Source organism: Scomber scombrus, chromosome 7, assembly GCF_963691925.1.
Source record: "Scomber scombrus chromosome 7, fScoSco1.1, whole genome shotgun sequence".
Taxonomy (NCBI): domain Eukaryota; kingdom Metazoa; phylum Chordata; class Actinopteri; order Scombriformes; family Scombridae; genus Scomber; species Scomber scombrus.
In genome coordinates, this window is record NC_084976.1 from 7,234,644 (window position 1) to 7,249,848 (window position 15,205).

At 41.1% G+C, this 15,205-nt stretch overlaps 2 protein-coding genes across 3 annotated transcripts in view; one reads left to right on the forward strand and one right to left on the reverse strand.

Annotated features, from left to right (window-relative positions):
* Nucleotides 1–1,951: 1,951 nt before the first annotated feature.
* Nucleotides 1,952–7,642, forward strand: prss35 (serine protease 35). The gene is made up of 2 exons (XM_062422501.1): nt 1,952–2,285; nt 5,155–7,642. Exon 2 carries the CDS (start codon nt 5,174–5,176, stop codon nt 6,446–6,448), a length of 1,275 nt encoding a protein of 424 aa, XP_062278485.1. The 5' UTR covers nt 1,952–2,285; nt 5,155–5,173; the 3' UTR covers nt 6,449–7,642.
* Nucleotides 7,643–11,000: 3,358 nt separating this feature from the next.
* Nucleotides 11,001–15,205, reverse strand: part of snap91a (synaptosome associated protein 91a) — a 48,717-nt gene continuing 44,512 nt past the window's right edge. For both annotated transcript variants that reach the window (XM_062422604.1, XM_062422603.1), the window contains 7 exons: nt 14,804–15,040; nt 12,752–12,934; nt 12,634–12,652; nt 11,903–11,993; nt 11,569–11,664; nt 11,299–11,427; nt 11,001–11,081 (listed from right to left, as the gene is read on the reverse strand). In XM_062422604.1, the coding sequence (XP_062278588.1) occupies nt 11,001–11,081; nt 11,299–11,427; nt 11,569–11,664; nt 11,903–11,993; nt 12,634–12,652; nt 12,752–12,934; nt 14,804–15,040 (836 nt within the window). The remainder of the gene's footprint in view (nt 11,082–11,298; nt 11,428–11,568; nt 11,665–11,902; nt 11,994–12,633; nt 12,653–12,751; nt 12,935–14,803; nt 15,041–15,205) is intronic.

Below are 15,205 nucleotides of genomic sequence, written 5' to 3' on the forward strand. Positions count from 1 at the left end.
TGTGAGCATTGTGATAACAGCAGTCAGGCTAAAACATATTTAGTCACAATTATTATAGTATTTGCCAATCTCATACACAACATTGAATGCAGTTAGCTATAACCTTTTAGAAGTTCTCACCCTCTCTCTGTCAATGCTGGTGGCCTGCTAAGCATCAACAACCATGGCGGACTGTTAAACCAAATGTCTGGAGGTGTGCTTCCTCCACTGACAACTACATGCCGGCTCCAAGAAATGTCATCTGCGGTGGCTGCCGCTCCGCCAAAGCGCACTGCCTAAATAATTTAGATATTGTGACTCCAGCCATTCAACAAAGCTAGTAGTGAGTGGTAAACCCAATTTGTGCTTCAAAGAGTCTCTTCAGAAAGCTATGGGTAATGTCATACACACGCAATGTTTTTTCCACAATCTGTGTGGCCCTTTGTATAACTTAATATGGTACATGAGTATGACTATCCAAAAGTCTTAAGTCTCAAGTCCCATGCTTGTGTTTACAGCCAATGCTGTTTGTTTTCAATGACCGATGGGTCAGTCTCCTGAAATATACCCATGTTTATAGCCTGAAGGAAGAATCAGTGTCTGACCACACCCAGAGAGACGGAGGGAGAGACAATATGCCCTTCTATGCTGATCCATTGTGCTTAGAAACTATGAGGTTCATGTGCAATGTACACACAGATCTGTGTTTGATCACCATCCACCATGGATCCATCATGATCCTTAACATGCTGGTCAGGTGTGCGTGGCCACCCAAGTCTTCTGGCTGTCTGTCTCTCTCTCTCTTTCTAACACACACTCACAGTTTCATGAACAGGTGGAATTTTCTAACCAGTTTGTTGATATGAGTATAACTGGTGTGAAGCCTGCTGTAGATCAAAGTGACTGACAGAAGTGATTACGTAAAGATCAGTGTCCAAATGACATCCTGTACGTCTCATTATCTCGAGCCAGATGTGTATCATCATCCTCCCCCTCCTGTCTTTCTCTCCCTCATTACACACATATTTTCCACGTCGTTTCTTGGCTCATTGAGATTTCGGCTCGTCACCGAGGCATTCCTCCTCTGTCAGCTTGACCTTCATAACGCAAAGACAACACACAAAAATGACGTGAGCAAATTTTTGAGTTTTTTCTCACACCTCGATGAAGCTGCAGTGTGACCATGTGCTTAGACATGGTACTTTAGCCAATGGACTGCTGAAGTGCCCTCGAGCAGGACACTGAGTTGTTGCTGCTGTAACTGAACCTCAACTTTGATGTGCCTGTTGAGGTGAAAAAACAAAGACATTCAAAGATGCTTCTATGAATACTTTTGTACTTTTATTTAAGTCATATTTTACATGAATGTGCTTTTTAATCAAAATATTTTCTTCCAACACTGACTAACGAGAATCTGCATAATCCCACTCAATTTTACTTATTCATCCCTATCACAACTGTTAAAATTGACAATGTGGGAAAATAAAGTCACTCTTTGGTTAAACTGCACGTGCTTAATATTCAACCTGTGAGGAGGAGGAGGTAGGAAGAGATGGCTTTATTTAAAAGGGCCAAAAGCTAAATGGTTTGGAGCCACCGCCCTTTGTACTGTATATTGACTATTTTTATGTCTATTGTAAAGGCTCATTACATTTAATGTCCGGCAATCCAGTCTGGATTTTGGGTAGGTTTCTATTCTGCTCTGAACCCCTCCTGCTTGCACTTCATTGCACTTGTACTGTAGAATAAAGGTGCTGCAGATGTTGAGGCACAGAGTGGAAACGCCTAAGAAACTATTGTAGAGACCAGTGGAACTAATTCCTTCACAGTCCGCTGAGAGTCTCATTGACGGAGGTGCACTTGATGTATTTTTTTTCTGCTCCTGGCTGACTGGGCTGCAGCAGAGTGTAGCTATACACCAGCACACCTCCCGACTGGGCTGCTGCTGAATAGACCACTGACTTCACCCAATTCAGCCTTTAGTTAGATCGCTCGGTCTGGTCCCACCCATATATGAACAGCTTTTGTCACAAGTGAAAAAAAAAGTCCTTTTCAGATTTTTTTTTTCCTTCCCTCCCTCCTCCTCAGCATCAAGTGCAGCCTGAGCGGAGCGTCCCGGCTGAGACTTTCTCCCCAGCCTCTTTGAAGAAGCAATGAGGAGAAGGGAGCCGTCTCCCTGCTGATACTAGGACGTCTGGGATGCACTAACAAACGTTTGTTTTCTAGTGGGATCATATTTGTATATTTCTAGGAAAAACAAACAATACACTGCGGATTTGGCATATCCATCAATCGGATGCAAGCAGGTAGGAAGCCTCTCTCATTTTGCGCAGTTATTAGGATCTTTTGATGGAGGCACCGGAGAAATATGCTTCATTTTGTATTATTTATTCATTATTATTGCTTTTATCAGTTTCTTGTCATTTGGATCGTTGTGTTGAGGATTCAATCCGATTTTATTGCCTAAATGCTGATTCATATTCCCTATACTTTTCATGCATTATGTGTATTATTATTATTGTTATTATTAGATGACGCTATTTTATCAATGCAAAAAAGCCTGTTTGCACAGTTTGCTTTAGAATGAATTGATATTTTGCACCTATTTTTTCATACAGCTGTTAAACTGAAGCAGATGTGAAATTACTGATGTTCTGTTTTTTCACATTTCATTGGCTATCTCATTTTATGGGGTGTTTATTTGCTTTACATTGCCAATAGTATTTGTAAGTTTTTACAATGAAAAAAGAAACCACTTTTACTAAGATAGTTTAAATTTAATACAAATTTGATTTTCTTGTCGTAAAACACTGACAGTGTCTGTCTCATGAGTCCCTACATGGAAACCCTGTGCCTGTGGAGCAGAAGTTTATTTAACGTTGTGAAAATAGGTCAAAGCAGATGAAATCACCCTTTATAATAAAGTGGTGATGAACGAGACAATAGACAGCGATCCCTGAGGTGGAGTGGAGACAATTGCGCCATAGCGCCACCCTTTGGTTAATAGGTCTCCAGGTTGACTCTATCAGCCCCTCTGAATCTAATAAGGGATGGAGAGGGCACAGTGCTGTTCAGCTGACTTCAGTGGAAAATAGTAAAGTTCAATGAGCGCCTTCTGTGACCAACACTCATCATAGCAGCATATCATTTTCCACTCTATGCTGAATAATTGCAGGTTTTCTTCTGGATATGTTATGTCTGAGTTTGGCGGTTGGAGTGTGAAGTTGAACAGAAACTAAGTACTACTGTTTACTGAGAGTTTTATAGCTCTACCGTCTGTTTTTGGGCTGGTTATATGTTGGTCACTGGGTATGTTTTATTGGACACTGTGTGGTACACTCAAGCCAAGTAGTCTCCATTTGATGGAAACCTCTGTCCCTGGCTCAGTGACAAAGACAAAGCAGGAATTAAAAAGGCATGTTCTTCAGTTTCAACTAAGTGAGGATATAGAGAGTAATTGAGTTCAAAATATCTCTGCAGTGGAAGATGAAGCACTGATACAGTTCACAGGTGATGCTGTACTTGCAGTAAAGGAATCCTCCCTCTCAGCTGAGTCCCTTGGGAGTTTTGCCAAGCCTGGCTGCGTCTCATTTTCACGCTGCACTAACATATAATTGAAAAGGAATGTGTCTGTGGACCCCCTGGCCAATCTAGGCTGTCCCTGAAAGGTTTTTCCTCCAGCTGGATACCCCAGATGTCAGGCTGTCTGACACACGCTATTTGAACCCCCCAAACAGCCAGGATGAATGCAATTCTCTGTAGTGTGTCGTTGTGGACTTCTGTTTGAAATTAAATGTTGGTTCACACTCCTGCTGCAGTGACATCTAAATGATTTTCTTTTTCCTTGTGTTTGGAATCGACTGTGTGACTTCATCACTACAGCCGAGTTGAAGCTCTACTCTGTAGTTAAGTGATGGTCTGCTGAATCTATTAAAACATACCCAAATTGTAATTTTCTTTATGGGGTTATCAGGATTATTGGCAACATCACACTCATAGAAGCATGAAGCAGCACAATGTGTGCAGCCTGCATAGTCTCTATGTTTGATGTCATTTGTGCGCATGGACGGGGAGCAGAGTGGAGCTCAGGAAACCAGATATGGTCATTACTGAAAGAGAAGGTTAACCATTGTGGCAAACCTCCAAGCCACTGTCTCAGCCCATTCGGAGGATCAGGGTTCATCCTCGCCTCCTTGCCGCCCGCAGCCTCCAGCAAGACTCAAGGGATATAAATCTTCTCTTAACCACACAGCTAATGTATATAATACATAACACTAAAGAAATGTTTTGAGATCTCAGAAGCATCTTAAACAGAGTGCTTTTCCATATGAATAATAGCAGCAATCATTTTCTGCAGACTTGACGATTTTGAAAACTTGTGTTTATAAAAACCCCAAAACTGCTCTCTCCTGATTGCGCTGTGCCGTCACAGACCACTGAGCTGCCCGCATGATGGTCAGGAGAGCAAGACCTTGTGAATGTCTAATATTCTGGGCTACACTGCCTCCCAGTGGCTGTAAATGGAGCAGTGTTTATTTTTTCTTAATCAGGAGGCCTCAACTTTGGATAAAAGACCCTCTTAGTTCAGGGAGATTTGATTCTTCCAACTTCGAGTGCTTAAAAAAGGATTTAAGGCTGTTTGCTGTGCAGTCTGGTTTCAAACAAGATTAGTGTAGAGGTGATTAACTAATAAACACACTGCATCCTGAATCTGAGCTGAGTTCTGATAAATCAGTGTCAGTTTGAATCTTTGGCTTTTTGAGACATTGTCAGTTCAGCTGTTTAATATACAGTATGTTATTTCCTGATTTAAAGCTCACTGAATCACTATGGAAGTCAGTCAGAAGCCGCACCATAACATTGCAGTGTTATGAAAGGCAATCTTTTAGTGATTTGTTTGAATGGTTATGTGATTGCACTAAGGCATAGTGGTGCTTTGAGCTAAATACTAACATTACCATGCTAATATGCTCACAATGACACGTGTCAGACATGCTTATGTTTGGTGTAATCTTAGTTTAGCAGTTATAATAAAGTTATTCTTTAGTGGCTAGAAAGACCAAACTAATCCTAGTAACTAGGAATCATTTTGCTCAAAATTATTTAAATCAATGAACTGAATTATGATTTCAACCTCTTTTTTCTAAGTCTTCCTCTCTATTCTTAACATTTCAGAGCCAGGCCCAACTTAACAATGGGCCCTATACCCCTGTGTGTCCTGTTCCCGGTGACGGTGCTGGCTGTGGTGGTGGTTGTAGCTGCTGAGGTGAACACACTTGACGATGAGTATACCTGGCCGCAGTGGAAGGTTCCTCTGGTAAGGAAAAGACGCACTTTGCCTCTCAGCAGCCCCAACTTCTCAGCCCAACCTCAGACAGAGCTGAGTGGGACTTGTGGTATTGAGTGTCAGCGTCGCCTCCCTTCACCCTCTCTGGATGACCTAGAGGAGTTCCTGTCCTATGAGACGGTTTACGAGAATGGTACGCGTACATATACCTCAGTGTCTGTGCAGGGCCTCAACGAGGTGACAGCCTGGTCCAGAAACAACTCATCAAGCTCTCGACACAAACGAGAGGTGTACGGCACAGACACCCGCTTCACCATCTCTGATAAGCAGTTCTCCACCAAGTATCCCTTCTCCACTACTGTGAAGATCTCCACAGGATGTTCTGGGGTTCTGGTGTCACCTAAACATGTGTTGACCGCTGCTCACTGCGTCCATGATGGAAAGGATTATCTAGATGGTGCTCAGAAGCTACGAGTTGGTATACTGAAGGAGAAATCCAGACGAGGGAAAGGAGGCAAAGGGAGAGGAGGGCGAGGAAAAGGCAAAAGGAGAAAGGGAGAGAAAGCCAAAGAGGAAGACGAAGAAAAGGAAGAGGATGAAGGGAAAGATGACCGTAAAGGAAAAGGGAAAGGTAGAAAGAATCGGAATCGCCGCAGTGCAGAATCGGAGAAACCTTCATTTCGGTGGACCAGGGTCAAGAAAACCCAGGTGCCTAAGGGCTGGTTCAAAGGTGTGGGTGACGGACTGGCTGCAGATTATGATTATGCTGTTCTGGAGCTGAAGAAAGCCCCAAAAGTCAAGCACATGGATTTGGGTTTTATCCCTTCGGTCAAGAAGCTCCCTGCTGGAAGGATCCACTTCTCAGGTTTTGATGATGACAGGCCTGGAAACCTGGTGTACCGGTTCTGCTCTGTCTCTGAGGAGTCCAAGGATCTGCTGTACCAATACTGCGATGCCAAACCTGGCTCTAGCGGCTCTGGGGTCTACATTCGCCTCAAAGAGCCCGGCAAGAAGAAGTGGAAGAGGAAGATCATTGGGGTATTCTCTGGTCACCAATGGGTGGATGTAAACGGGAATGGAATGCAGGAGGATTACAACGTTGCGGTGAGGATAACGCCCCTCAAATATGCCCAAATTTGCAACTGGGTCCACGGGGACTCAAGTGAGTGCCAGGTAGCATAAGACAACACAGGATCCAAATCAACCACGACCAACCCTGTCCTTCAGATCCACATCCATACAAGGGACACCTAATCTACTCTAACCTTCACCTGCCACCACCAACCAGGGGCCTGTCGCATCCCTCTCCTTTTCCTGCCTGTATCTCCCGTGTTTCCCAGTGACTCCTGCTACACTGATTATACACAAACCACACACAGCCATACAGACTCAGTGTTGTAAAACAACAGGAACTCGGCAACACATAAAGAGAACTGTGGCTCTTCAGCTTTTCTAATTTATTTGCTAAAAAAAAAAACAACTGAGAAAAAAACTATGTATTGTACGTGTGTTTACAGATCAGTCAGATCTGCAGTTTTGCTTTCTATTTTGACTCTTTTTAAAAAAGATTTCACCTTTTTGGATACAATGATAAAAATAATAAGCAAAGCCCTGGTGCATTCGCCTTACATTTTAACCAGGCTTTGAATGGAGAGACTTGCATTCTCAAGTGTTCTCCACCACTGTAAAAGAGAAATGTGAGCATTGGCTTTGACAAAAGACCCAGGAAAAAAATCAATGTAACTTTTGTTTTACAAATGAACTATATAAAGATACTAAGATAACTGTTTTTATAAACATTTTAATTGAATGAGCTGGTGTTTTGCATTGTGTATATGTAGAAGTTTGTTTTTTTACAACTACCTTTTGAAATAAGATTATTTTTCTGTCTTAATAGAGAAAGAGTCCTAATGGACCTTGAATAGAAGATTTTTCTGATTTGTGAGTCATCTTTTCTCTGTTCTTGCAACACAGTGAAATGTGGTTTCATTGTTGTGCACATAATTATAGCGGTGCTTACCCAGATGATGTGGTGCTAATTTATGGAATTGTAAACATTTTTCGGGGGAGGGGAGACTGCTCAGAATATATTTTGATAGCCTAGTACTGTAACTATGTATTTAATGTGAGGCTACATATTTTGGTTATGTTAAGATGGGACTGAACCATTCAACAATTTACTTGAGCTGTTTAGACTTCTTTAATTCTAAGGGTTAAATGAGATTACAAAAGCCACAATAATGTTTCATAATAACAAATTTAAATCTGGAATGTGATATTTTTTGACTTTTTGTGTTGCTTATGTTCCAAAGATTCATACAAGTGTCTTTTTTGAATACCAAATACCTGAAATTTAATGATGCAGATTGAAGACTACCAACCATTAAACCAAGATTACTACTTGTGTCTGTGTTCATAATTGCGCAATCACCTCATTGTTTTGATTTTATGGCCAACTTTAATTCATCAAAGGCATTTGGGAATATTCCCACTTGGAAATCTGGCCTTAGTGAACAGCCATGAAGATACTGTTGATGTAGTGTGACATAAAATATTCCACGTCTGACTGACATATAATGTTGGTGATGTGGAAGACAAGAAAAACCTTCGTGATCACTTCAATCCGTCATTGAATTTATTGCATCTCAAAGGGCTTACATGCACTGGGGAGAGCAATCGTAAGTAAAATAAATTTACAACTAAACAAAAATACAATTTTAATAATTCCGTCATGAAAAATGTAAATAACCTCCCATTATTTTCTTGGAATCACATCTGATTTTCACGACCAATTGCTTGGTCTTGCAAACAGACAGCTGGGATGACAACACAGAATGAGCTTTTTAACTGTCTGTAGTTTACAGCACCGGACTGAGGCCACTGGTGTTACACAGCAGTCCAAAAGCCCTAAGAACATATTGATTCTATTATAAGACAGCAGGAATAGAAGTGCTTTGTGTAAAAACGTGTTTTGGGGATCAATAGTGACCTCCCGTGGGTTTCTGCATTGTACGCATCGCTCCCATGTGGCCACATACAGTATTACAGTTCCATTGACAGCAGGTCAAAGGTCAGCAACAACTCCAACAAACATGTTCAAACAGCAAACACATATTAATAGTTTGTCATATCTTATTGTTGTTTCTGGCATTTTCAGTTGACCAAGCAGATCAGTGTGTTGAAACATTTATAATTTGCTTTAATAACATTGTCAAAGCAGGTTGAAACACTGTCACTTGGCCCATTTTTTTTTTAAACAGCACTGCATGCAACAGGCTGGTAACATGGAAGTTAAAGGTACCCCTTGGAGTTTTTTGACCACTAGTAGTAGTAGTGCAATGTAATGAACGGGTCCCCGTTTTGGTCATATTGCGTGCATGGCAAATGGGTGCACTTGTGCACTCCAGCAGAAGGCAGAGAAGACTGCAAGCTAGCAAACATCTATGTAAACAATGCAGGTTTTAATTCGGTCCAAAAAATTGGTGTTTGCAAATGTTTAAAGAGGAAGGAAATGCTTTCAACACGTTTGTTAGGCCTCAAAGATACACAAACAGAATGTAAACATATCTGTCATTATTTAGAAAAAACCCTCACAGGGTACCTTTAATCTGTTCCTGACTGTCTTTTTGTAATGAGATTTTGTAATGTGCACAATGAAGTGACAAAGCCATAAAACTCCTTGCAGGAACACCATGTTGTTTATTATCTGCAAATCTATGAAAAAAACCCTACTGGATAAAATGAAACACTTACTTCAAAACTGAAAGACTATGTTGTATTGAAGTGTTTTGATCTCCATTCAAACCACATTTAAACGTGATCTCTCTGAACATAAAGTTTGGTATGGCAAATAAATATCTTCTTAGATATAAAAGAACATACTGACCTGGTTGTAGTTATAATGAAAGCACAGGCAACAATGAAAATCAGAGAAACACTGATCCACACAGGAAGTGGACCAAACAACTATACAGTTATATTGAGGAACAGTTGGAATCAACCTCTGTGACGAATAACTACAGCATTTTCTCTGAAGTTAAGTTGCAAGATATGTTTTTTTAATAGCAATACCAGCAAATATTGACAACCGTCTCTCCGATGGGATATTCTTAAAGAAACAGAACATATAAATAACATAGGACAAAAAGACAAAAAAACAAACATAGAAAAATAAGCCACAAGTTAAAAAAAGAAACAAACAAAAAGGATCACTTGTTGTTCTGGTAAGATTCTGAAGCCCATAGAAGTTGTTTTGCAATATACAGTATATTAATCATATATATCAGTATTCATATTTGATTCCAAATACTTTCAAATGATGACGGGAAATAGAAGGATATTCACACGACTTCTTACGATTTCATGTCAGATTCACATTTATATTTCTCTTCAACAGACACACAGAATATAGACGTAATCCTCGAATTCGCCAGAGAAATCTATGTACATCAAAAGAGGACCTTTCTGTAAACAACACATGACATGGTTCTCCAAAATCTACTGGGGCTTCGTTAACCACTCTCATCCAATCGGAGTGGGACAAAGAAGAGCTCATTCTCCTTTACGAGTAAGCGGGGACAGATACAGGGCTGTGGGTGGAGTTTAGGACACCAATGCACATCCATCATTCAACTCAACACAATAATAAATCTAAACACATACGCCTTCGCTTTCTCTCACTTACTTTTTGTGGACTTTTTTTTCAGGGTTTTGTGTGGTTTTGTTTAGACAAAAGATTAGTACATCTACATGAGCACACGCTTGTATTTTTTTTCTCATATATATATTTAAATATATATATATAATCCGCTATGGTTCACTTTCACAGTTTGTGCTACGACATCACACGGGAGAGAGGGGTGGGAAGTGGATGGACGGGGTGGAGAAAAGAGGCTCTTCTAAGGTTGAGTAGCTGAACAGAGGGAGAGGGGGACAACGCTGGCATCCTGAGATGTTGACAGACACCAGGCAATTGGTGAGAGGGCCCTGCTCCAGAGAGGAAAACGGCTGGAAGACAAGAAAGAGAGGATATTTCAACATCCAAGTCATAGTATGATATGATACTTGTAGGATTTTAATGAAGTGCGAGAACTATGCTAAAAGCTGAATAATGGTGCTGAGGTCATATGGCAGGATGGCAATTGCCAATGGTGGTTTTGATCCATTCAGTTCAATCACTCCATGTGCGTTCCAAATAGTCCCATGAATAGCACTACTGAGTACATAACAAGGTGCACTTTGCAAAAATCACAAAGTTGAATATGTGTGTGATGAAACAGAAGCCAGCTAAAGTCCAACTCAAGTCTCATTCAGTCATTTAGCGGCTCAGCCAGCTGCGGGGGGGGGGGGGGGTTCGGTGTCTGATCATGAATGAGAGGGGAACGACAGACAAATTAAATGTCATGGGCAAACAGCATTTTGCTAGCAGTGGTACTGAAGAGTGAGACCTGAACCAAAAATATACTTAGAGCAGAAAACATTTGAAACATAGGTCATCAACTCCACCTTCAGCTGAGAGGGAGTGACATAGTGTGAGCATCCTCTGCCAACACTAAAAGCTTTGCAAAGAAATTAGATAGTAAGATTAGATCTTAATGAAATTTGGCCAATTGATCCTTCTGTCCATTAAGTATGATTGAAAGATCATCCATTCATGTAGCACCACAGTATGAATGCAGAATTAAAGACACTAGTTTTAACATACTGTATGTGTTCTTAGCTCCCACCTGGGGCGTTATAAGAAGTCCTTGAGGTCGAGTTCTGCCAGAGGATCCTTGGGCTTTTTGGGACTCTGGCTTGTAGGTCCTGCAGAAAGCTGTGAAGAAAACCAGAAGGAACATGGCTTCACAAGATGGCATGACATGTAGTGACAGGTAGAAATATCAACACAAACATTTTACTGCATCATTTTAGATTGTCATAAATCTTTTTACATTAATTATATATTGATATATAAGAGTTTAATTGGTTTACAGCAATGTATAGGTTAATGTGCAGATGAATGGAATTATTGGTAACTAAAGGTTTGTTACCGGTGCTCCTGGTGCAGCAGCCCCAGTGAAGGGAGGTCTCATCATGGGCTGCCCCATTAGAGGCTGCCCCATTAGAGGCTGCCCCATCATGGGCTTCATCATGGGAGCTCCAGGGCCTCCTGCAGCAGCCTGATGAGTCAGGGAGAACACAGTAGAGGGGGTTTCACAACACTGATTAATCACCTTCTGCCTTCAAGATCATTTGCATGCATATCAAATATTAATTTGTATACTAGAGACAGTATGGATGAAATGCATTGAAAAGCTCACCATGCCGAAGCCAGGCTGTGCACTCATTGGTGGCACCATGGCTCCAACGGGTGGAGCTACTCCTGGTGCCCCAGGAGCTCCAGGGGCAGCACCAGCCTATAGAGACAGAAAGCAGAGATTAGATCATCACAAGCTGTTGTATGTTCTTACAACTTTTGTCACAAAATACAAATTCAGTTTATGTCTTGTTAGGAAAAATGTAAATGTTTGCTTAAAACTACAACTTATGAGTTTAAGGCTAAATGTACAGCTCTAAACTTTGCAAAAATAAAACAGTTTCTTGGGTGAGGTTTGATCGCATGGTGGAGGTTTGTGGAGTCAATGCAGCTCTTACCATGGGGGCTCCTGTTGTACCCCAACTTGTGGGGGCTACATGGGGTGTCCAGTTGGCTCCTCCTGTCAGTTTCTTCTCACTCATAGGGTCCCTAAAAATTCAACACAGAATATTGAGATTCCACTGTGCCCTTTTTTGTCATTATCCTGCTCATGGTTAGATTAGTGACTGTAAAGAACTAACAAAGACTGACAAAGATGATGCAACATACAGTATAGTGGTGTAAAGGGAAAGAGCTCCGACACTCATTCATCATTTCAATTCTATTTTCCAAAATAAGACTACAATTTCGATCCTAAGAAATCTTAATGAAAGCAAACTGCTGCTGTATCAACATTCATAACAGAGTATTTATAAAAGGTGTTGATCCTAGTATGGGAAAACATCCAAATGAATGAGGAAAACCTATAATTTGGTGGCTGTGATTTAATAACACCAAGCCAAAAAAAGCAAACTAAAGTAAACAGCGATGATTTAATGTGGTGCAAGAGTTTCTCAATTTATTGAAGACATAATGATCAAAATTGAAGGCATGATGTTTAAACCCAGTGACCCTCCTCAGCTTTGAGTCCTCTTGGCTGCGTCACATCATATAATTAAAGACTTTCCTCATTCATTCTTTCATAGATCCACAAACACTCCACTTCTATAAACCATGCAGATATTTTGGAGCCTATACAACCATGACACACAAGCATTCACTGAATCCACATCTGGATACACACACTTACTTTTTCTTTACTCCAAGGTCTGAACACAGGAGAGAAAGAAGAACAAGTTAACTTTCTACTTAAAACTTTCTTACAAACTGAAATCTTTGAAAGCCAGGCATAAGAAGCTACAGTCTACCTCCGATCAGGTTGGCCAGTGATGAATCCAGATCTCCTCCGATGGTTTTGGTAGCAGGTGGGGTGGCGGGTGGAGCAGCTGCAATGCCTCCTCCAATGCTTCCTGATGTGCTCCCAGTAGTGCTTCCCCCGGTGCTCTGAGGCGTTATGGCGGGCATCAGCAAGTCACCTAATCCACCAAACACTTGGGGAGAGGGTGGTAGTGGCAGGACATCAGAGAAACAACATGGATTACATACCCGCAAATCCCTAATCTGGCTATAACACAGGAAGAGGGCAGAAGGTGCAGTGAGGGAAACAATCCAGCTGGTACAGCATCAGCTGTCAGGTGTGCATCGCATGCACAAAGTAGGGATACAAAGGGATATAACTGCACTAACTATTTACATAGTAATACTTCATGAACTCAAACATTGTCTCATGTTGGAATAAAGCACTGGTTTTAAACCACATGTCACAAGGCCTGAGAGTCTGCAGCTTTTCATTCCAACCAACCAGTACAGCAGTCTAGTTTTGGTTGAAGGTGTATTAAACCCTGCTGACGCTGTATTAACTGTACATTATTGCATCCTGTAACACAGTTACATTCTAACTGTTTTTCTTTTTTTTTTACACAAATTAAGCTAGAGTTAAGTGAGGAGCCTCAAAAACAATAAGGATAAACCCAAACTATGCTAGCAGCTCCGTAAGGCTTCAAGCTAAATGCTAATGTCAGCATGCTAATGTGCTTACAATGACAATGCTATTGCATTGATTTTAAGCAGGTGCAGTGTTTACCATGGACGTTTAGCATGTTAGCTTGTAACATTTGCTAATTAACTCTAAAAGTACAGCTGTAGCAGATGGAAATGTCTCTACACTAAAAAGTTAGCAAAGTTGTATTGCGGCCATTCTAAGTTTATGCTCTATGAACACATTTATATAAAATCTTTCAGCAACTAAAGAGGTCTAATTAATTAATTATCAACATTATATTTTTTGACTGCAGTCTTAGACATTAAATGCATGACATGACATAGGCGGTCTGTGTTGTTCTGTTTTGTGACCCAATATTAATAATCATTCAGCACCCAGCAGTACATTTAAGTGTATCATTGAAATGTGTGTTATTGCAGGGTTGAAATGAAAACCTGTCCACTGCAGACTTTAGCCTTAGTGGCACGTGGTTAAAACTATCACAAGTGTAAAAGACTGAGGTCAAATTACATAAACAACAGTAAGTTTTGCCTCATGCAGGAGACAACCAGGGGTTAAGTTGTGACATGCAAAGTAGGAACATCCTTAAAAGACGCAGAAGGGGAGATTTGTCCAAACTGCACATGCTGCAATGCAAAGCGGGTTGAACTCACCCATTACATATTAGAAGAAGCAAGCAATGAGCCAGCAGAGTGGAAGGGGTGAGGATGTGAGAGGGAGGTTCAAATGTAGCGAAAAGGTAGAGGTGTATAGAAGTAAAAAGGGGGGAAAGGAAAAAGAAAGATGTGTCAGTTGTGTGTGTGTGTGTGTGTGTGTGTGTGTGTGTGTGTGCGTGTGTGTGTGTGTGTGTGTGTGTGTGTGTGTGTGTGCGTGTTGGGGAGGGGGGGGTGTTAGGGGTGAGCAGAAGGTGGAGAAAGCACAGCATTTATGAATGTGCAAGAGTCCAGCAAAAGAAGTAGAATATAAGAGAGTGATAGAAAAAAGTCATAGCGAGAGGAGTCAGTGCTGAGGCGTTCGCAGTCAGCAGGAACAACAGTTTTATGTAATAAAGAGGACAGCGACGGTAGTACATGTCAACGTGTGTCGTTCATGCAGAAGTCAAGGTGTCAGCAAGAAGAACAGCATTAATAACAATCAAAGGCTAGGTCTATGGTTTGGAAAGCTCAGTTTTGAATGAACCAGACCAAATTAATACACATCAAGCAGAAGACTTATGCGAATTTAAAAAAAAAAAAAAAAAAAAGGCAAATTCTCATTTCACATTTCACAAAGCATGAAAATGAAAGTGAACTGAAATGCAACGATAAGAATAAATGTGAAAGGAAATCTTTTACAACATACTTTATTCTACACTTACTTGAAGCATCAAAGCCACCAGAGGGTGCTGGTGTGATGGTTGCAGGTTCTGCTGCTGTTGGTACTATTGGTACTATTGGTACTATTGACACTGCGGCAGGTACTGGAGGTGTTGGACAGGGAAGCGAGCCCAGAGCGTCAAAGCCTGACTCCAGGAGATCATTCTGCACCAGAGATGGAGCCAAGGCTGGAGCCAGAGCAGGGGCAGAGGTGGGAGCCAGCGTGGGCGACATCAAACCTGATGGATATAACAGAATGAACTACAACTGTAATATCATGTGTGTTGCGCTGTTTCTTGACAGAATAATAATAATTTCATGAGAAACACACATTAAATATGTTTTACTGGCACAACAGATGGTACATGAGACATCTTAGAACCAAAATTCTTTGTGTGGTAAAG

Coding starts and splice junctions, on each gene's coding strand:
- prss35 (XM_062422501.1), top strand. CDS start 5,174: ATGGGCCCTATACCCCTGTGTGTCCTGTTCCCGGTGACGGTGCTGGCT.